Genomic DNA, 23,255 nt, shown 5'->3' with positions numbered 1-23,255 from the left:
TCAATTGTGTTTAGAGACACATTCGCCAAAGGTTATATATAGAAGAGGTTGCAAGAAAACGTTTAAATGTCGGGTCATATGAAAGGGTATATAAAGGGTATAAAATGTTTTCATAACATTTAAAAACAGTGTTTGATAACTTCCTGTAAATATGATAACATAATGTTATTTATGTGTTGACAAAATATTTGGCAACAAATGTTGGCAAAAATATTTAACAATAACATTTTGAAAATATTTTTGTAGTGTGTTTTAAAACGTTATTATGACCTTACAGCCTGTCTAAAAAAAATGTGCAAGTGAAAAGCGCCCTCTGTGGCAATTAGAAAATACCGTTGTGACATAATGCTTACATCAACGTCAAGGGCATAGTCTTAGCTCGCAAATGCCGTTTAGTCTGTTCAATTTGCTTGTTTTAATCTCGAGATGTATTTACTTAACAACGAATGGGTAAAATCACAATTGTGCCACTTTTACTAGGGAAGAGGGGTGTACATGTAAATCAATGATAGCATCACGTTTATCAAGAGTTCTTCGTGAAATCAAAAGAATGCATCAATTACACAACAATGCAAAATTGTTTTTAGTGTTTTATCATGATAAAGGTATAATGATTCTCTTTTTCCACTTACGACAAATTAAACGATAAATAAACATTTCACATTCTGCTGTAAAATTAAATACATGTGCATGTCAATGATTTTACCATGGTAAATACTGTTCTCTTTGTCATTCAAGACATGTTAAAAAGCTTTAAAAGACAAACAAATATTGCACACTTATAGGTTAATGAACTTTGACAAGTTCATGAAATTTGACAAATTAATGAAAGTAGACAAAATAATGCACGCACGCTGTGTTGATGCGTCTAATGCACGAGCCCCGAAGGGGGAAGTGCATGCATTAGACGCATCAACATCAGCTATCATTGATTTACATGTAGACCCCTATTTCCTAGTAAAAGTGGCACAATTGTGATTTTACCCTTTCGTTGTTAACTAAACATATTTCGAGATTAAAAAAGAGCAAATTGAACAGAACAAACAGTATTTGAGAGCTAATACTGTGCCCTTGATGTTGAAATAAGCATCATGTCACAGCGGTATTTTCTAATTGCCAAAGAAGGCGCTTTTCACTTGCACAATTTTTTTTGAGACAGGCTGTATAACCCGACATTTAATGTTATCAAAACGTTTTTATAAAACCAAAAATCCAAAATATAACCTGTTTAGAATGTTTTAAAAACGTTTTACGTGTGCTGAGATTGAATACGTTGTTGATGGTAGTAAATCATTATTTACAATGCACTACTTTAGCCAGATTAGATGTCATTCTTCGACAGAATATCTTTAATATTTGTCTTGATGTTCCTTTTTGTTCCCCTCTTATTTTTTACTACTTTTCACTATTTATTTTACCTATTTATTAATAAATACACACGGAATGTACAGAAAACCCAAGGCATTTGTTGGAATACTCACATATGGTATAATACAGCAGTGGCGTACCGTGGCCGCCCCAACCCCGGGGGGCTGAAGAAGAAACAATTTTGCCGCCCCTTCCTTAACAGCCCGAAAAGGTTGACCCAATTTTTTTCACGGTCGTTTGAAAAGTGAAGAGCAAAAAAAAAAAAAAAAAAAAAAAAACGGTTTTAGGCGCTAGCGCCCTAAAAGCAATCTATTTTCAAAATTTTTTATGCTTTTTCAATTTTTTGCGCCCTTTTTTATTTGCTAAAGCGTTTTGCCGCCCCTTCGTTTTTGCCGCCCCTGTTTTTGCCGCCCCTTCTTCTTCCGCCGCCCCTTCGTTTTTGCCGCCCCCTACTTTTACCCCGGGGGGCTGGCGCCCCCAAAGCCCCCCCCCCAAAATACGCGCATGTACAGCAAGTAAATCACACTGTGATCAATAAAAATAATTATTTAACATTTCATAATTATGCTGATCACAATCAAAATACTGATTTAAACTACAACATAATAATACTTTTTTTTAGTCCCTGAGTGCGACCATTTGCATATTAGGATTATATCCGTTGATGTTTTCTCATACTGACGAACCCAATATAACTTTAAACCGTACTTTATATTATACCAACTATAGAGGGCGATGTCATAAAATGTTTGCATAGATATGCGCCGCCGTTGATCGGTGCAAAAGGCGCATCGCGATTTCAACTTTTTGGCAATGCAAAGCCTGTATTTACATTTGTCATGGTCGCTATCCGTTCTCGGCGAATCGCTTAAAATCCCATTCAGTGATCCCAGCGCAAGTTTGAAAAAAATAAAAAATGTTTATAAATGCTTAAAAGTGAAGTTATTCAAATTGTCATTTGATATTTTTGAAATGAAAAAATTGGCAAAAACGACGAAACAGCAGTATTAATGAATTAAAGCCCCATTCAACTGCTAACTTATATACTGTCAGTATATAAAATGCCTTATTTTGTCTAAAATACACGTCTTTGGCTGAACCACTAGCAGGCTATGTTAGCATCTATATATGATAATAAAAAAGGTACCAAAATCTGAATTTTGATAATTTTTACAATTGTCCGGATGAGCAAATCACTGGATGGGCCTTTAATACACCACATGGGAAGAGGAAACCGGGACGGCCGCGGACACTGTACTTACAGTATGTACAGCACCTCCTGGGAGATACTGAAGGGATGCTGCAGCCAAACAAAATTGTTTCGCTTGCCCAAGATCGCAACAGTTGGAAAAAGCTTGTAGTCGCCTGCTCCGCAGCCGACTGATGATGATGATGATGATGTTAAACAGTAATGTGGTTTTCATTGGTTACTATTATGGTGCACATTCGCAAATCAAACCTACTTTTTGATTTAAATACAGTAAGCCAAAGAATTAAGGTACCAGTTATGTTCACCCCTGTATATCCTAAGTAAAGACAAATTTGTCAAAATTAAAACAAGCAGTCTATACCTGTACTCTGTAGCTCTGATTTAAGACCTGATTTCTTGAAATTGGTTGAGAATGAAAGAAACGGTGATCTAAAAACTATTAAGAAACGAAATCAAAAGTTGCACTTTTGTATTGTAATCAATGAAAGCACGACCCTAGTTTTAACGTGCTAATCAATGGAAGCGTACAGCGCTAGTTCTCTTGTCCACGAACGCTTTGTGTACAAATCAATAGGGCATGTAATGCAGCAAAACTGAACCTAACTTTTAAATTGGTATCTTCCTTGGGTTTTGGGATCGTCGTGTCTTTATTTCTTGAACAATTTCAACGAATGAGGTCTTAAATTCGACCTAAAAGATGCAGCTATCGGCTGTTGGTTCCAGTTATGACATAGCTGTCTTTGTTAAGGATATACAGGAGGTGAACATAACTGGTAGGCCTACCTTAGTTTTTTGGCTTACTGTATGTCTTTTCTATACAGACGATGATACATAGCATCACAATAATTACAACTATAAACAAGACTTTTATGTTATGTTAGTATAATTTGTTCTTCTGTTTCTGGTCGTCAGTTTCCTGTTGTCTCAGGTAAAAGCCGATTAGTTTTGCCTTGTAATATTATAGATCTATGTCAAAATTACAGCAATATTTCAGCTCGCAGACGTATTTTGTCACGCTTGTGGTAACTCCTGACACTAGTGCTTTGAAATCTTGGAAACATCGCCTTTGCCATCTAACCACAATTCCAAAAACTTGAGACTCTTTAGATATGTACTAAGTTCATCTACCAATTGATGGTTACTCAATGCATCCCCATTCTCTTTGAAGAATTTCTGTAGCTCTGGACAATGACAAATTTTCGTGATCATTTTTCTGTCATCTGTTCTCAAAGTTACTTCCGCTACTAATCGCTTAACCACATCAGATACGTTGAAAAGACGCGTTTTGCACTTTTTGCAAACTAATTTATCTTTGTTTTCGACGATTTTGAAACACTTTTTGCAGCAATTACTTGCCCACCACGCTTTAGCACTTACAACTTTCCCAACAATCGACTTGTTTGTAGACGACTTTAAAGATGCTTTAGTATGTTGTTTAGGTGGGGTTATTTCAAAGTTCTTCACTCTTTGATCTGGTTTGGGCTTAGGGGTCTTACCAGCAGTGGATATTGATACTTTGCATTTAGTAGACATTTTTTTCGCAAGTTCTTGTGGTGAATTACGGCTATCTTGTCTCCTTGTTGTTGGTTTTTGAGATGCTTTGTTTTTTGGAGCCTGCTTTTTTCGTGTTTCTTTTCCAGCAGAGTCGTCCTTTTGAACAAGTTGAATAGGTGAACAGGTATCACGAGACTTTTTAAATTCAGAAGGATTTTGCAATTGTTCAGGGTGATGTCGTATTTTTGGAATATTAAAGCTGATGCTGGTATTCTTTCGATCAGTGTACGGTCCTACTTTGGCGTCAATTTCAAAATTGTCAGACAAAGAACGTGACTGTTTAGGTATCTCTCTAGGCTTTCTGCTAGTAGTGGTAGATTTGGTTTTCATCATCCTACCTGGATCGGGTCTTCCTATTTTAGGTTTCGCTCCCCCTTTATTCACATCGGTACTGGTTACTAATTGGGGTGTGCTTGGTCTGGTTGCTTTGTTCGAGCATTGGCTTTCAACATGTTCAAGGTTTTCACTGATTTGAAGTTTGTAAAAACTCTGTTGTACAAAATAGACAATGCAATTATGAGATTTGTGAAATGTTTCGTATTATATTTACAGTTGAAGACTGCAGCAGTAGATGAATTAAAACACCTCAGAGACAAAGGTTTGGTTCTTATACTGTGCCAAAAATCCTAATTTTAAACTAAACCATATTTGGATAAATCTATTTTGTTTTTTAAATAGAGACATATCTGCACTTTATGACATCATATTATTTAATTCCAATATGACCCAAAGAAGTTAAAGTTACAAGCATTTGATTAGACGAAGGTCCAGTTTTGAAAGTGACAAACTGGCCTATTTAAAAATCCAAAGACTAGACTTCTGGTTTGGCGAGAGTAGTGGATGGCTAATTTATCCGCGCCTTTTTTTATTTATATTTAAAACAAAAGAAACAAAAGGAAACTGAAACAAAACATATGGAAAATAAAGTAAAAGTTGTGAAAAGTACAGAGAAGAAAAACTTAAATTAAAAACTTACTGCTTTAAATAAATCTCTTTGTTGCGCTTGTTGGAATTTTTTGCCTTGTGTAATATGCTTTGGTTTCAAAATTAAGATTTTTTCAAGTGTTCAAATACTTTTCAATTTTGTATAGAAAGTATAGAAAATGTAGATCAAGTTGACCTTCAACACATTGAAAAAGGTTTGAAAGAAATTGTAACAACAACAAAACATTCATAGAAATGTTTCTGAATGTTTCTTTTATACCTGTCCTCATTTTTCATGAGCTATGCTAAATCTGTGACCAATTATATTAAGAGCCGTTTGCAACATTGAGGAGTTTATGTACTTGTATTAGTAAAGAAATATCCAAAGATACACGGGAAGCGCAAAAAGTTGAATGAAGCACATTGTAAATTGAATAACAACTCTGTTGGCAACAATATCATGATGACAAAAATAATTTTGAGATGAATACCTACCTCAAGAAACTCTGATACTTGATCATCTTCCTCCTCCCCATCGTCATAGTAGTCGAGGTTGTCATTACAGGACAATGACGTATAACCTATATTAAATGAACCTTCGTCATCTGGACCCAGGGATGAACCTGAATAAAAATAAACAAAATATTTTTTTACATTTGTAATCAACTAGACTACCCCGTAGTCCACTTGCCCATTGTGCATACTCTGGATATTGAATTTAAGCTTAAAACTCCGATTTAATTAATTTGTGCACAATTGATAGATTTTCACAACTGATCATCTTTTCAGTCACCGTACTCCCTCTGTTTGTTAGCTTCCCAAGTTTTTTTAACTGGGACTTATGCGATTAATAAACTGGTAGATTCTAAAATCAGAATTGTTCAGTATTGAAGTGCTTATATAATGACATAATGATGTTGCATTCAATAATATAAGCCTACGTATACTTTACTTTTACTGTCACTAATATAATTATATAAACGTTTTCATAACAATTTTATACTAGTATTTTAATGTAATAAATATCAGTATAATTTCGAGTTCAACTGAATGCTTTCATCATGATTAATAACATGTTTTATTTATCAAAAATCGACTATGGCATAGTAGTAGTAATCAGCGTGAAAATTGCACTAAAATTAGTACAAACAATCCCCGTATTGGTTCCGTGGTTCTTGCGATAACTAATTTTGATATTTTGAGAAAATATCTCAAACTTTTATACGTTGAAGCCTAAGGCCAGCACGCAGAGCATGTCGTTACAAATATTCAGCCAAATTTCTAGTCATGAGAGACTCGGTAAAGAAAGCATTGACATTGGTTTTGAAAACAGGTTTATTCTTGATCTGATGCACGGGTAAAAGCATTCCAATCAACCGTAAAATTGTTAAAGAATTGGTTAACTGTCCAGCCACTTATCAACTGACTTATCAACCTTCAACAGGTATTGCGAGAGTGAATCTGATCGGGTTTTTTTGGGTAAAATATACTTGTACAGAGTGTACAAAACCAGTTCAATTCAGTGTCGCCTACCAGCTGAGAGATGTGCTTCATTCGTATAATAGTGATCAAGTGATGGGGCTCGTAACACAAGCTCTAAGACAGGATATTGGGAGCACCCCAGTTGTGACTTTAAGTCAGGAACTCGTGATTACGAGATCCTTCATTCCTTCGTTCCTGACTTTTTAAAAGTCGTGATAAAAAAAGGCTGTGGGTTTGCAAAATAAATACTGACGCCGTGAAAATTGAGCAGGTTTCCTGAGATCGTGTGAATGCCAGAAGTTCGTACCTGCATATTTGCCGAAATTGAGTTTTTTAAGTAATTGTTAAAATGTAAATCAAAAAGTTAATTTTGAGATGTAGTATATTCAAACTGGCAAATCAGCAACACCAGAAGTCAGCATCTTCATTCGACTTCCTGATTACAAATTAAGCCGCATTGCCGGATGACCCTTAATTTGTATCACCAAACCAGCTATCCGCCGTTTGGCCCGTCGTGGTGGTGTGACCCTTAATTTTTTTTTCATAAGCATCAATGTTAATTTTAAGATAATCAATATTCAAAAGCATAAAATATCGTTGAATTTATAACAGTTTAGTTAACACGGTTAAGGGATCAATTATTCTATATCATTTTGCAGGTTGGAAAGGTGAGGGAGAAGTAATCTTAAAATTAATAATAATATAGTACAACAAAAAGAGTATTCACTTTCGCTTTAAGAGAATAGATCTACTTATTAGCACCAATGATGAAAATGTTAAAACATCTATGAAGAACACAAATATATAGAAAAAAAATGTGAACGTATTTAAACCACCCACCTGGAAAGTCTTTGTCTGAAGTTGGACCATAATCCGGTTCTATCATTTCTTGTAAATCTGTAGCCAAATCGTGTTGTCCTGCTTTAACCAAAGCATTTATAAGTTGACCATACATCTCTTCTCCTTTCAGTACTAGGTAAAACACCATTTTCATAGCAGCCTGTTCATTGCCGTGCTGATCTTTACAAGCCATGATTTCATTACGTTCTTCCGCACTCAAACACTTCAAGTAAGGTATTACATCGTTAATCCGTGTTTCAGTAACCAGTTTTGGAAAGAATATGTGGACAAGATCCTTCCTTTGTTGAACGATTTCACAGGGTACGGCTTTACCATCCTCCAACTTTTCGGAAATGTGTTTCTGCCCTGAAACATCAATTATAATAGATATCATCAATTATCAATATAATTTGTATTTAATTACTGTTAATAAGATTTATGTATTATTATACAAACAACAAATTAGAATTAGATGACGTATATACAGGCAAAGGTGTCTATGGAAAGGGCTGTTTCCCCAAGTTAAGAGGCAGTGCCTTTATGTTTTACAATGTTTCAGATAATACATTTTGTTTTCATTTGGGAGGGTATAGAATCATTATTCTCACTACTTTTAAAGCCATCCAATGAGTTCCTATGTAACTTTTGCTAGCTCAAAGATTGTTATTTTCTATAAGCATACCGGCCAACACCAAATGGTTCTAAGGCTACACCCGCCTAGTCGTGGATCCAAATGCGTAGCTGGGATATTTTGTCAGTGACAAGGGCGAGTCCAATGGCGTAGCCAGGGGAAAAGGGGTGTGACAGCTGGGCCCCCGTGAGAAGTCTTTCCCCCTCCCCCAAATGAAAAGGTAAAGTAGGCGTAGCCTACTTCTGAGAGTTATTAATTAACCTCATATCATTGGTCATCGGCTAAAAAACCAATTTGTGCGCGCTTCGCCCGCATTTATTCAACTTTTGTACCATATGTCACCAGTTTAGCTTCAATATGCCAAATTGTTTCCAACCCCACGCCCCCCAAGTCAAAAAGAAATCTACGCCACTGTTCCGGGGTCACATACCAAGCAGATCCCAAGACTCCTCGGATCCCCTGCCCCCCTTGTCGCCCAGTGCGATGAGGGTGGATGTTGACGCGCTTACAAACCGAAACAGCATGAACTATGCCTGCCCCTTCATTTATTATGTTTGCCACGCTTGCCCCCCCTAATGAAAATGTCTAGTTACGCGACTGCCCCTTCTTTCCCCTCCCTGTGGGATGCTGACCGCCCTTTTTTGTACTTTATTACCCATTTTGGACCGTTGTCGTCAAAGTCCTCCCCCCTTAAAAGTTGGATTGCCCATCATTGCCCACCCTCGGAAAAAGTGCTGGCTACGCCACTTGGCGAGTCCAAGTTTAGGGTTGGGAACAAATTGAGACCCCAAAACTGACAAGAAAAAAAGTTACACATAGTTTGTAACACAATATTGCACGGTTTTGAACTAGTTTTCACTGTATTGGGGTAAAGACGCAATAGTTACAAAAAAAAAAAGGTTTACAAGTGGATGGAAGGGCGTGGATCAAATGATAAAATGATATATATGAGAATCCTACCTGAATCTCTCAAAGCTTTAAGGACTTGTTCGTAAACACCATGGTCGTGTTGTTTTGTTTTTAGGTAGTCCAGCCATTCTTTCACTGCAAACTCCCTTGTCCTCGATTGGTCTGTGAAATACCGTTTTTCATCTGCGAGTACCAAATAATGGGTTAAGAAAAATAAACAACATTTTTGGTTTCATATTAAATGTCGCTGATGTCGCTGCATGGGCTGGAAAAACATCAGAATATTATTGTGCAATTTGGGTCAAATTCTATTTTGGTATGTTAACGTGAAGTAAAAGTCCAACAGATTTTGTGATACTTCCCTAACCCGGGCCCTAACCAGATGGGTAGCTAAATTTTATCAGTAAGAAAGTATTATTCATTTATGGCAGTAACAGCATATATTTAATAGCCGTATACAATGGTATAAAGAATAATGCAGTATACTGCAGTATATTAGATTTTATAGTAGTATAAACGTACATGCACACTGTATGCATGGTATGTGTTCCAAAATATGGAGCTTTACGAATACGATACAGTGAAACAGTAGCAAGACAACGTCCATCAGCACTAAACATACAAAACCTTTGTTTAAAAGGGTTTATTTATTTTCTTATCATGCAGGACAGGTTACAATCACTGACGTTCAATAGTAAAATGGTCAAAGAATACTTTGATTATATGATTAGTGACAATAAAAGTTATCGAATGCAACATATCTTCCATAATTATAATTGTTTTTGTTGTTTAACACTTACTGCAACGTACATCCTGCATGTTGATAAGTCCAAAAGAGTTTCTTTATTTTTAATTATTATAGGAAAGCTTACCAAATGACATGAATTCCAGATGTGCCACGAAGGTTGCAGAATTATTCAGGTGATTTATAAATATCTGGCGGTAGAATTCCACCCAATTCACGTTGTTAGCTGCCATTGTTCCCGATTTTCATGTCGGTACTGCACTGTCATCGCAAACTTGATATGCCGATATTGAGTATCATACTAGGTTGAAGGTACACGAACGCGACTTATAAGTTTATAAGGTTATAATAGATATTGCATGAACAGGGAATTTCCTGTGCATAGCTATAAAATGGTTGAATTTACTGCTGTGAATTCACTGAATCTTTTTTTTTTTTTTGTGTATATTTCGCAATTGTCACTACACTGTCTCGAGGCGTTTTTATTTGGGAATAAAACTTAAACAATATAATACATTAGCTCCTCCATTAATTTTTGTCTTTGGAAAATGGATACACCTTTATAATAAATATAATTTTTTTTAGCTCAAAACAGACCATTACCATAACATGTTACTGTTAGGTTAGTCGCTCGCGCTCGGAAGGCTTGATCCCTCACCATACCTCAACAAGACTGGAGGCGGTTACTTCCTGGTTGAAGGTGTACGGTGTCACGATCACGGGGATGTGCCACGGTTTTGGGGTACCTTTCCCGGAGGGGGTTCTCCCTGATTAAAGGTATACGGGGATGTGCCACGGTTTTGGGGTACCTTTTCAGCAATTTTGGTATATCGATGGGCGGGTTTTCAGTGGAGACATATGCGCCCTATTGGACGTATTTGGGCAAAAGTGACCCTAAAATCACCCAATTAGGGCAAATTTTTGTGCTTTTTGGGTGTTTTTTGTGAAAAATTGGTATACTGATGGGTGGCAAAAACAGCAAAAAGTAGGTATAGAGAAAGTCAGCATCGGAAAGTCTGCGTGGCACATCCCCGTAAATTTTTTTTCGAAGACTCCCCGCCCCCCGGGGTACCTTTTCAGAAATTTTGGCATATCGATGGGTGGGTTTTCAGCGGAGACCAATGCGCATTTAGGTAAAAGTGCCCTTAAGATGGTACTACACCCCTTGATAAATTTGCGACTATTGATTTTTTTTTGCATTTTTCTCAAAAAATAATAACACACTGATAACCAAAGTTATATCCAGTTACTACACTGGAATTTCAGTGACTCAAGACAAGCGGTACGTTATTTATGATATAATGAACCACTTGTTTCACTGAAATTGCAGTAATTGAATTCCATGGCCCTATATTATTAAACTTATTTGTTACCAGTGTGTATATAGTACCACCTTAAAAGCACCAATTTTGGTGCTTTTTTTTTTGAAAAATTTATATACTGATGGGGTCCAAACCAAAAACAGTAAGTATAGTAGACTGCATTGCATTCCTTTTTTAAACAATTCATACCATTCCATGCATAAAACACAACACATCCACATCCCCAGTGACTGCCCTGCCCAGAGAAAAAAGGACTGCACTAGTTGAATACGACCTGTGTGACCCACTATATCTTAACATATAGACTCAACCTCTTTCATCTCCAATCTGAGATGAATGTTAATGAAGTAAAAATCAATGTGGGTGGTAATCTTAACCAATAACAGACAGGCAAGCATACATGTTTATGCATGTCCCTATTAACCCAACCCACTAAACACGTGGTCCAGGTGGGTAGCTCTATATCTGGGTCAAGTAACATAAACCACAGAATCTGTACATAAACAACAAAGGTTGCATTTTTAATGAGATAGCATCATACCCAGTATTAGAGTGCATAGTTCATTGTATAGTCTAAATACAGTAGACCATTTTTCTCATGGATATAGATAGCTGTTGGATCAGAACAGGATTGGTGGATTTTCCATTTTGGGATTAGAGGGATGATAAATTTAAATGGTCTACTACAGTAGACTATAAGTATAGAGAAATTCAACAAAACACCGATAAGTTCTGGTAATGGTCTGTTTTTCACCCTTAATTTACCTCATAATTACACGTGTTGATTATGATAGGCCTATGGCTGCTTGCTTCAAATCACAAGTTGAGCTGTACAATGGTATTTTCCAATTTCCATTGGCGCAATCTCCAAAAGTATGTTCTATGGAAACAGTGTTAAATTTAGTGGCCAATCAAATAGAGAGTTCAGTTACAATGGATATTAAAGGAGGATATTCCGGTTGTTTGTTGTTCCAACTTACTGCTCTCCACCAGAGGATGATTTAAGGAAGCCCCATCATGCACTGTAAAAGTGTTATCACTAGAGTTTCAACTGCCACTTTACTTTTCAAATCCCATTGAACTCTGTGCAAAAGATGTTGTTTTAGAATTGCCCGTGTGTCATTATTACTTGGTCGATTTCAGATTTAAAGTGATGTATGCATGAAGGATAATTCACACCTTCTGTAGATAACATAAAATGTGAAATCGACCAACTTTTTGAAGGTGTTTTTATTGTAAATATATCTGTCCAAATTCAAATTTAACCATGCACGTGTGTATGCAGTGGGTGGGCAGTGGTGTCATGTTCACTCACACAGCTGTGCTAACCGCAAGACTTGCTGGGAAGTGCTTAAATCATCCTCTGGCTCTCCACTGTGCACATTGATTATATTGCTACCATTGTGAACACAACTGTGCAGTATATAATCTGGCGTGAATTAGGGGGCTGCGCATAGAAAAAAAAGGGAGAAATGGAGAAAAAGAGAAGAGAAAAGGTTTAAATACACGTAATTGAGTAGGCCTATACCAAAAAAAACAAAAAACAAAACAAACGAAAACAAAAACAAAAACAAAAACAAAAACAAAAACAAAAACAAAAACAAAAACAAAAACAAAAACAAAAACAAAAACCGCACAGTCGGGTCATGGTAAGATAGGCCGGTGATTATTTTAGGCATTGCTTGAAGGTGGGTTCTCGGCCATAATTAATGAGCTTATTTGCATAAATGCTAATGTATTATATAGTGAAGCCGCCTCTTGCATATTTGCATAATTAATGAGCTAATTTGCATAAATGCTAATTAATTAGGCAAATATGCAAATTAGAGGCGGCTTCACTATATAATACATTAGAACATATTACAAACACTTTGACCAAGTTTCAAGGCAAAAGTATGCAAAATAAAAGTACCCTGAACATTTATGCATGGATTTTTAGGAACATAAAATTATATGTTAATGAGCTTCTCCAGTCATTTTAGCTCATAAACTTTATTTATTATTGATAAAAACAATAAGATACAAAGAAAATGTAAATTGATATATTTTGAAAACCGTATGTCCGATTTGCTTCAAACAAAAGGCACATTAACAAGTGTGCTTTGCTCTACTTAATTAATCTGTTTGAAACATGCTTAGTGCACTTTTACAATGCCTCCAATACCACCTTAAGCAGTAACATAATAATTAAGCATACAGTAATAATAATCTACAAATGGTTTAATTTTGCCTTCATTTTCACACATTATCTAATTGTTTCTAACTAAACTCGTCCACCAAATGGCTTAAATTGGGCTCTCATTTTGCAAAGTTATATTTTTCTCAGGTCGGAACATCCCTCCTCAGACACCCCTTGTGTATTTATAAAGAAGTTACCCTTTTTCTGCTAGGACACCCAGCACTTTATGTTTAAAGCAATAATTTATACACTAACAGTGAAAACTATTGCACGAATTGCTTTTTTTCAAACTAAAATTGTACACAATAATAGTGCCAAAATAGTCCACCAAATGGCTCCAATTAAATAATTAAAACTTAATTTTGCAACGGTTTCTCATTTCGGAGGAAGGGGGCACGTCGCGGCCATTTTTTACATTTTATAATTTTTTCTCCAATTGCTCCCACAGCAACCCCTATCCCCTTTATTGCTACCCTTCTGAACACAGCTGTCCTTCTGAGATGTAAAGTGATAATAAGGAATTCCAATTCAACCAGAACACAATATTTAAAATATTAAATAGTAATAAATGGGTTCAAATTAGAAAATACTGACAAAAATACACAGTGAGCCTAATGAGAGCCGTATTTATCTAATAATAAGTGAAGCTGTTTCACATAATTGAATTGGTATACGTTTTGATACGTACCTACCCCGGGCTACCTACCTACTTCTTTAATTTAATAATTCTTTAGTTGCTCCTTTAAATGATTATTATTGAGGAATTCCCTTTGTCAGTTCACTGACAAAGCATTCACGCAATACATAGACAAAAGCTTTAAAATGTATTGCGACTAAATAGCTGTGACACTAGCTACGGTGTCGCCACTCTAAATTATCATCGGGTATTTGAAAGTATTCAAAATCAGATAATAATTACTCTTATTTTGATAAATGAATGTTGCCGAAATAAAAAAATGTTTATCACAAACAAGTCATGCTTTTATTACCTCCTAACACTACGTGGATCATGATTATGTGCGAACATTTAGTACCCATCATCATCAAGTATGGCAATACCCTGATATTACACCGGACGTTACATACAGCCAGGAAAAACCCACGATTACAAAACTGAGAAGTATATTAATCTGCATAAAATTATGTTAGTTTGCTGTTCTCCGTACTTTCTTCTTGAAGGTTTTGTTTCAAGCTAAACATCTTTATCATTAGTTAGTCAATATTCAGCTACCAAAATTAAAAGAGCTTACGATGGAATAATTGACTATAGCATAAATCAGCTGCCAGATTTCCAGTTACACGGATTTTAAGCGTAAGTAGAATAACTATTGCTGTGTCTGTGGTGGGTATGGGCTTATGTCTGGGGTGTGTTTGTGGTTATTGTAACCAAATCGTTGCAGGCGGGGGTGGGTGGGGTGGTTGTCTATGGAATATGTGCTATATTAGCCCGAACCCCTCAGATGGGAAGAGATGGTACCAGTTGGGGGATGGCAAAGCTGCGAAAACCATACCAATGTATTCCTATAGTCATTAGGATACAGAAAATGTATAGTTTGACCTATCAATTTCGCGAGTCGCAATAGAGCCCATGTGATACAAGCAACAGAATTAGCATAATTATACTCTCCTTGTTGGTCACTTATTAGGAAAGGTACGTTAGCCATTTGCAGAATCCTATAATTCTAAAGGTAAAAATTTATACATAGGTCAAATTTCAAAGTTGCTTAAATATTATTAAATTGTTGATGGTCAACATTTGAGCCCCACATGGTTAAAGCACAAAATTTCTTCGGATTTTGATGAAAATGGTCTGAATTTAAGGGCGGGTTAGTATAGTGGTCTTCTCACTTGCTTCTCACCACTGTGGCCGGGGTTCAATTTCCCGCGGTGCCAGATGTGAGTTTTGTTGCCGATCCATGCTCGTCCTCACAGGGTTTTCTCCGGGTACTCCGGTTTTCCTCCTGCATCTAAAATCGGACCTCTTCCCATATCCCTGTCCCGTCATATCATGATGACATCCCTTGAATTTAGTAGCTTCTGAGCACAATTGGCTTTAGCCTGGCTTCGGCCGAATGGAATAAATAAATAAATATAAATAAGATCAACAGTGATAAATTGCTGAAAAGTGGGCCTTACTTACAATACATTTTTTGGTTTCAACAAGGGTCTAAAAACTTATTTCCTTACTGCTCACGAATAGCTTGTTCCTCTGTGGTCATAATTTGTAATGTTCTTTGTATTTAATTTGTCTGGTTTACTCGTTTGCCATTTCTTTTTTAGTTTGTGTCATATGCGCTATATTTAAATGCATCTAATGCAATATATGTCTCTTAAAAATAAGCCTGCATAATTGAATAATTAGACACACTTGCTTAAAACATAGGACGAGGGATTGTCACCCTCTCCCAACAAAACGCAATGCCGACAAATTAGGTTCCAAAACGAGAGCCATTTGGTCTTACATTCGATCAAGGACGTTTGCATACCTAACATACAGTGAATTGCAGCAGGAGGATGAAACTGCACAGGATTAAACGTCGGGACCCAGGTCACAGTACGAGAAGATATGATACAGGGTGTCCCTGAAAGAACTGTATCGTCGGGAACTGAATTTGTTGGGTCATAGTGCAGTTATGCTGCACAGCAAACATGATTCGACCTTCCCAGTACTTAAACCTGGTTAACACTAACAGGATATTACTCCAGCAAAATCAATTGATAAAGTCTACCCCATCCTCCACATTGAATTGGACTGCACTTATGCCCAAATATGTTACTTGGCAATCAATAATCACCTACTTGAAATCCCCCACTCGCTCCACTGGACAGATATGGGAGTTGTTTTTGCTGTAATCTGTCATTTACATATCAGGGAGGTACGAAGATTTGCAGATGCCCCACCTACTCAGTTTTTAGCCTACATGTAATGTATACATTATTCTTCAAATTATTCTTAAAATATCCGTCAAGTGGTTTAGCTTTAAATGCCCTTCGGAAGAGAGCTGTCCACAAGTGAGTGATAGTCACTAAATGTTGCATTCGATTTACACAGGGAATTTTTCCCTTCCTTACTAAAACACCAAAGTGCGAATATTTCCAAACATCTAAATTAGCTAAACATTAAGGACATGTTACAAAACTATATTTTCTAGAATTTCAGAGAGTACAAAAAATATTGGCCGGTTATTTTTACACAGTGACGATAATTAGGCAATGCCCTATACCTCTCACATACACTGCTTGTAGAGGTCACACGTCAATGGTGAGAATATTCAAACCTTTCCACGGATTCAAATATCAATCGATGATCTGTATTGGGAGTGTTAATCACTGCGAATCATCAGCGCACGAGGCGTCTATTGTCATTGATAGATATTTGACTCCGTGGAAAGGATTGAAAATGAGGTAGTTTCGTAAACTTCGTTTATTTTAAAAACAGAGTGGTCAATTGATAGCTGATAATACTCAACCCAACGGTTATTTAGTTATGTTTTGTTTATGTCTTAAAATACATACTGCAGTTAGTGTTCATTTTCCTGTACATAATACACAGTGCTCTCACCATTGACGTGTGACCTCTACAAGCAGTGTATGTGAGAGGTATTGGGCATTGCCTAATTAACGTCACTGTGTAAAAAATAACCGGCCAATATTTCGTAAAATTCTTTTATTTCAAGAACGGTCTTGTCCATTGTAAAAATTCAAAAAGTTTATGATAGCTGATTTTTTCCTCAATCACGCCAGTTATTTAGTAATGTATAGTTGTGGAATTGAAATACCCAAATAATTAAGTTTCCGACGACACGGTTCTTTCAGAGACACCATGTATACTACCACGGCCATTTGCGGAAGCAAAAGGCCACCCCCGTGACTTGTACCATAGTATGAGTATGACTATTCAGGAAGCAGTTACTTGGTATAACCGATTTGACCAAATGTTTATTAAATATATTCCAGTGCATGTTGAAACGGATGTGCCTACTGAGCATGCCGGGGAATGAAGAGCTTTGTTACAAAAGGCTTTACATCCACTTTTTGAGAAAAACAGGTTTTTATTAATGTACTGTTATTATCGATTGGATTCATTTTGGTTTTAGATAAAGTGTTGATGAATAGAAACTAAAAGAATAGGTTTGGTACAAGTTTAAAGCATTCCTATTTATTTTGTTATTTCTTTTATATCGCGTCTTTGCGCATGACAGGCCTTTTGCAGCAAAATAAATTTGCCCCATTTCTAGAAAACAACCTTTGCAATCAAATTTGAGCCCATTTTTTGCACTACTCTATGTAACTTGACTAATGCTTTGAAAATCAAAATTCAAAATCAAAATATCTCATTTACTTTTTTAATTATGGATTTCTTGGCAAAATGCCATTTTCGGCTACTTTTGCGTATTTCCGAAACTACAACTTTTGTTAACTATTTTTTTCCCGAACATAGTGACCCAAAATAGTTCCTTTTGATTTTAATAGTTGAACATTCAAGGCTACTATTATACATCAAACAATTAAAATAAAACTATTTTCCTAAATTTTTTATTCTTTTTTATTTAAATGATGAATATGACCGTTATTTTTGGTTTCCATACAAACCAATTGGAAGGCTTGCACTTGAATATATGTGTTGAAAGAACATGATAATCTTAAGTGTGCGTATCGAAAACCAAGCTTGCGTTTTGCAGTGGCTGCGCCAGGAATTTTTTTCTTTTGGGGGGGGGGGGTATTGGGGGAAAAGTTAATTTTAGGGGGGGGGGGGTAAAATCCTGCAAAAATTGAAAATTTTCGGAATTGTGGGTTTTTCTGGGGGGCAACAGGGGTGCAGGAGTTCTGACTGGGGGTATGCCTCCATGCCCCCCACCTGGTTTGAAATCAAAAAGTGACAAAAACAATCGGATTTTATATGGTTTCCAAGAGTGTGTGATTCCTAGTAGTTTATCTCCATATGGGTAATATAGGTACACGGTCTGTAGCACAGACTATTCAAGCAGATGAGGGGTTGCCGCGCATGCTTAGTGGGGAAGACTCACTCACCAGGCTATTGTCAATAGCCTTAGTCGGAGGTCCCTCGGCCCATAGTCGGAACAAATCGGCCATGCGTGGCTGTTGAAGAACTAGTGGATTCGACCTATCATCATGGGGATTTCTGCCATGAAGATATCGGGGCGATGACACTGTGTGGGGCATCGGTTTCCGAGAGACTAATGACTAACATGCTCATTGTTTCTGATAATGGTTTGTTTCTCACCATTTATCTAATACTTAAATATGTAAATGATGCTTGGCGTGTCTTTGTGGGATTACGTTTATGATTAAATTCACTTCACGGATCACAATTACTGCACCTGACAGTACCCCACACACACACACATTGTCTGTCTGTCGGGTGAAATGAACTCAGTCGGAGGTGAATTTGTGGGTTACTTATTTCGGCGAGCGAACCAAGCAGAAAATGTTTGAACAGTCGGTGGATATAACCATATCGTTATAAAATAAATGTAACTGTTAAATTTATTGTGTGTAAAAGAGTTTGGAGTTTAAGGACCCTCACGCTTTGGGGTTTGCGCTTCAACTTTCACCCCCTCCCCCTTCTTCAATAAATCTACACCTATTAAAAATACTTCAATCCCTTGAAGAAAGTACTATATAGCGGTACTTAAATATAGACCTACATAGTTCGGGTATTTGTGTCTGTGTATTGAAGGGGGGTGGTCTTCATATAAAAATAAACTAATATCAGCAGGGGGTCACAAAATGCGCATCTAACTGATCAGGGGGTCATAAAATAATGACCGTATAATATCCCTAACACCCGCCTCCTTATGAGGAAAATGGCCGCCCGTTGTACCGTCGCTTCACGTCCAGAGTAAGTTGACTCGCGCGATAGTATTTCCATTTAACATTTTTTGCACTTGTGATTTTTCTTTAGGTCATTGTCTTCTATTAGCTTCCATTTCTGGTATATACATGTAAGAGTAGACGTTAATTTCATCAATGGCAGAACGAACAGTAAACATGGTAAGACATTAATATTTAATCATCGTACGTTGGATTCATGTATAGCATAATCCAATCTTTTTGAGAATTTGCCTTTAAAGTTCACATAGCCAGTTTTGTTTCATATTTGCGCTGTGTAACACCTAAATATAACCAATCGAACTCTCCAGATTTTGTTGGAAACCTGGCCATGACAAGTGATTCATTCTGAAAAAAAAACAATGTCAGAAATTGTAAACTATTAATAATAAAAGAGCAACCCGGTCCAGTAAATTAATAATTCTAAATGAACAGATATATTCTTATAATAGCTGACATGGACAGTGACCAAAGTCATCATGTCGTAGGGAGTATTCACGATATCCACATCAGGTCACCAATGGAGGCTATAGACTGGGATCATCATCCAGAACGCAGAAGTACAATACAATTCACCTGCTACATCTTGGATGGCTACCGGGGATGGCTACGGAATTCGTATTTGTATAATGCTTTGTTCTCAGCACTGTTCTGGAGGCGGCAGTTAACCTTCTGACCTCTCGTCAGCCTCGTGCAAGCCCCGGGTGCAAGCGCCCTATAGAAACCAATGGTTGTAGAACTTGAACAACTTCAGCTGTTTGCTTTAGGTATAGTTTTGAAATGCTAACTATCTTTTAAAACTCTATTATCTTGTAGCGTGAAGTTGACCAAAATGATGATGACGCCATAATTGAAGAAGTAGTTTATATTCCAGAACCAAATTCAAGTTCAGATGAAGAGGAGTTTTACATGACTAATTCGTTAGACACCAAACGGCACATTTCCAGTCCTCCGTATGCATTGGCAGCTTCTGATGAAGAAAATTTGTTTGATGGTTATGGACAACAACAAGATGAACAGTTTACACACCACGCAGGAGCAAGTAATCTCAACCCCAATCTTGGACAGTCCCAACCAAATAAATATTCACGAGAACAAATCCATACTAGTGACAATACCAAGCACCATCCGTCAAAGAAGCCAAACCAACGGCCGGTACCGGCTCCTAGAAAAAATGTAAGGAATTCACAAACTAATGTTAGAATGGATGTTCGAACTCCACCTAAGAACAGTCGCCAACTGCCGCAACACAATAGGGGTCCATACCACGACGAAGGTGTATTATTCAATTCACAAAATGAAGACCGACGTAGAATTAGGTACGAACAACACCCACGTGGAAATCAGTACAACAGACCTCATACACATAACAGCGAGAACTCCTTTAATCCTCAAGAAGGTTCACCTGATGATAACATGTACAGACCAAACCGACCCAAACATCCAGTGTATCATCACTACTCATACCTTGATGACAACACAAATGTGTCCTATAAACCCAGTCAGGAGGTATTTGATAGTGCAATGAGACCTACGAGTCGTAGACCTCAAAGCAACTATGGGCAGCGATCAAGTATGTATACGAAGGAAAATGGAAATGCTACTGTTGTGGTGTCCAAGATTAGTCCGAAGACATCAGCCGACTTGGTACGAATGTATTTCGAAAATAATCAGAGATCGGGAGGCGGTGTGATAACTCAATATAGCTTAGACCAAGACGTGGCGAATATCACATTCCTCGACCCAGCAGGTATGATAATAATAATTTTGAATTACATAGTAGTATCATTATATATTCGATTACTATCAGAATAATATCATTTTGAAAGGTGAATTATTGCCTCATTCTTTTTATTGCATCAACTAATAGGCGAGTGAGAGATAACAATGCTGACAAAAGGCTGAATTTATAGTCCATCGCATCTCTTTAACGATTTTCACGTATTGCACTACTGTTGCTACTTGCGTTCCTTAGTGCCCCCCTGCCCTAATCGATTGCCAAAAAACGGCTTGTTCCCCCAATCATGGCCGATGCCCCCAATATGATGACCCACGCTACGCCACTGGCGTTCCTTATTGCTTGTCCGACGAATATATCATATATTATGTACCACCGAAAGCACGAACAATAATCACCAACATTGTTTAATGATCTTTTTAGTTGCAAGAGAAGTCACCCAAAGATCACACAAATTGGAAGGTTCTACTCTTTCTGTTATCCCGGGAGAAAGGAAAAAAACTCGCTCAAATCGCCCGTACGATCCATATCGTCTTTGCCTCATGAGGATACCTCACGGAGTGACTGATGAAGTCCTGACTTATTTCATTGATGGCCGCACTCAAAAGCAGGAGGACCCAGATATTTCGTACGGAGAAGAACCTGGAACAGCTTTGCTGACTTACCCCACGAAGATTGACGGTTTGCTTCTTTGTTTATTTCTTCTTTACCCTGGGTCCATATTCAGAGGGCAATTTACGTATCCTTCTGTTCTTCCATTTGTATTCTTACATCGTCATGTCTCGATTACACTGAGTTAATAGTAAAGATCAATTTATATGATTGTAAGCCTATTTTTAGTTTCATCTATTGATGCTCTTGTTGCTCGCTTAGGCACTTAAACTCCAGCCTGCCAACGGGGAAAAAATCCGTACAATATAACATGGTAAACCTTAACAAAGTAAGCGTTTCTACACATTACGACTATATGTAGTTTTCCTGCAACGTTACTGTAATATGTTTCCTTTCAGATATTGACCACGTCATTCAGAATTTCAAAACACGAAAGCTAAAAGACTCCTTCGTCAAAGCGTCACGTGTACAGGTCACTGACAGTATTCTTGTGCAAAATTTAAAACCAGGATCATCCCAACAATCAATTGAGCTGTACTTTGAAAGCACAAAAAATAGTGGTGGGGATTGTGTTCGGGAAGTTCGTCTTTTTGAGGACAAGAACCAAGCTGTCGTTTTCTTTGAAAACTGGAAAGGTAATTATATATTAAATCAATGATCAGCTTATAAATGCTTTTCAGCTCAAAAATATCGTGGACATATTTTAGAACAGAATGCTCATGCAAATAAACGATACCCTGAGTTACCATTATGGTTAAAACCAGGATCATCCCAACAATCAATGTGCTGTATTTTGAAAGCACAGAGAAAAGTTTTGGGGATTGTGTGCGGGAAGTTCGTCTTTTTGAGGACAAGAACCAAGCTGTCCTCTTGTTTGAAAACTGGAAAGGTAATTCTATATTAAATCAATGATCAGCTTATGTTTTTCAGCTCAAAAATATTGTGGACATATTTTAGAACGGAAATGCTCATGCAAATAAACGATACCCTGAGTCACCATTATGGTTTTGATTAATTGTTTGAAAAAAAAATTTCTCTATAGTTGTCAAACGAGTCACAGGAAGAAAGCACACACTTGAGGGTTTCAGCTTGAAAGTCACACATTTCTACGACTTTCTGGGTGCGAAGGTATCAGCCGACGGACCAATGCCGAGGATTCCGAATCCCGAGGTCGTTGATGTGGACCCTTTCATTGCTGCAAACCCAGGAGAAAGGGAAAAACCTCGCTCAAATCGCCCGTATGATCCATACTGTCTTTGCCTTACGGGAATACCGGACGGAATGACTGACGAGGTTCTGACTTATTTCATTGATGGCCGCACTCAAAAGCAGGAGGACCCAGATATATCATACGGAGAAGAACCCGGAACAGCTTTGCTGACTTACCCCACAAAGATTGACGGTTTGCTCTTTTTGTTTGTTTATATTTCTTCTTTACCCTGGGTCCATATTCAGAGGAAAATTTACGCATTCTTCTATTCTCTTCCTTTTATATTCTTACATCGTCATGTCTCGATTACAATGAGTTAATAATAATATAGTTATGTCAATTTACATAATTTTAAGTCGATTTTTTTTTTTTTTTCTATTGATGCTCTTAGGCATTCGTACGTCAACCTGCCAACGGGGCAAAATTCAGTACAATATAAAATGGTAAACCTTAACCAAGTAAGAGGTTCTGTCTCGTTGTACAACGTTACTGCAACATGTTTCCTTTCAGATATTAACCACGCCATTCAGAATTTTTGTAAACGAAAGCTAAAAGATTCCTTCGTCAAAGCGTCACGTGTACAGGTCTCCGACAGTATTCTTGTGCAAAATTTGAAACCAGGATCATCACAAGAATCAATTGAGCTGTACTTTGAAAGCACAAAGAATAGTGGTGGGG

General features: G+C 37.2%; 2 protein-coding genes across 2 annotated transcripts; one reads left to right on the top strand and one right to left on the bottom strand.

Annotated features, from left to right (window-relative positions):
• Positions 1-1,995: 1,995 nt before the first annotated feature.
• Positions 1,996-9,956, bottom strand: LOC140147988 (uncharacterized). Its single transcript, XM_072169808.1, has 5 exons — positions 9,791-9,956; positions 8,970-9,101; positions 7,379-7,744; positions 5,552-5,679; positions 1,996-4,621 (listed from the first exon to the last, which is right to left on the bottom strand). The coding sequence occupies exons 1-5, from the start codon at positions 9,894-9,896 to the stop codon at positions 3,614-3,616; spliced, it is 1,740 nt and encodes a 579-aa protein (XP_072025909.1). The 5' UTR covers positions 9,897-9,956; the 3' UTR covers positions 1,996-3,613.
• Positions 9,957-14,312: 4,356 nt separating this feature from the next.
• LOC140147987 (uncharacterized) lies at positions 14,313-23,209 on the top strand. The gene is made up of 6 exons (XM_072169807.1): positions 14,313-14,476; positions 19,091-19,179; positions 19,834-20,767; positions 21,179-21,436; positions 21,766-22,002; positions 22,410-23,209. Exons 2-6 carry the CDS (start codon positions 19,156-19,158, stop codon positions 22,895-22,897), a joined length of 1,941 nt encoding a protein of 646 aa, XP_072025908.1. The 5' UTR covers positions 14,313-14,476; positions 19,091-19,155; the 3' UTR covers positions 22,898-23,209.
• The last annotated feature ends 46 nt before the right edge of the window (positions 23,210-23,255 follow it).

This window comes from Amphiura filiformis, chromosome 3, assembly GCF_039555335.1.
Source record: "Amphiura filiformis chromosome 3, Afil_fr2py, whole genome shotgun sequence".
Lineage (NCBI taxonomy): Eukaryota > Metazoa > Echinodermata > Ophiuroidea > Amphilepidida > Amphiuridae > Amphiura > Amphiura filiformis.
Note: the sequence above shows the minus strand (reverse complement) of the source record. Positions and strands in the feature narration are given on the sequence as shown.

Excerpts from the sequence above, each read along its gene's own strand:
- LOC140147988 (XM_072169808.1), bottom strand. The coding sequence starts at position 9,896 with ATGGCAGCTAACAACGTGAATTGGGTGGAATTCTACCGCCAGATATTT. Across the intron at positions 9,102-9,790 it reads TCTGGAATTCATGTCATTTG|ATGAAAAACGGTATTTCACA; the intron begins GTAAGCTTTCCT and ends TGGTACTCGCAG. Across the intron at positions 7,745-8,969 it reads TAAAGCTTTGAGAGATTCAG|GGCAGAAACACATTTCCGAA; the intron begins GTAGGATTCTCA and ends TTGATGTTTCAG.
- LOC140147987 (XM_072169807.1), top strand. The coding sequence starts at position 19,156 with ATGGCAGAACGAACAGTAAACATG. Across the intron at positions 20,768-21,178 it reads CACATTCCTCGACCCAGCAG|TTGCAAGAGAAGTCACCCAA; the intron begins GTATGATAATAA and ends TGATCTTTTTAG. Across the intron at positions 22,003-22,409 it reads TTTCTTTGAAAACTGGAAAG|TTGTCAAACGAGTCACAGGA; the intron begins GTAATTATATAT and ends ATTTCTCTATAG.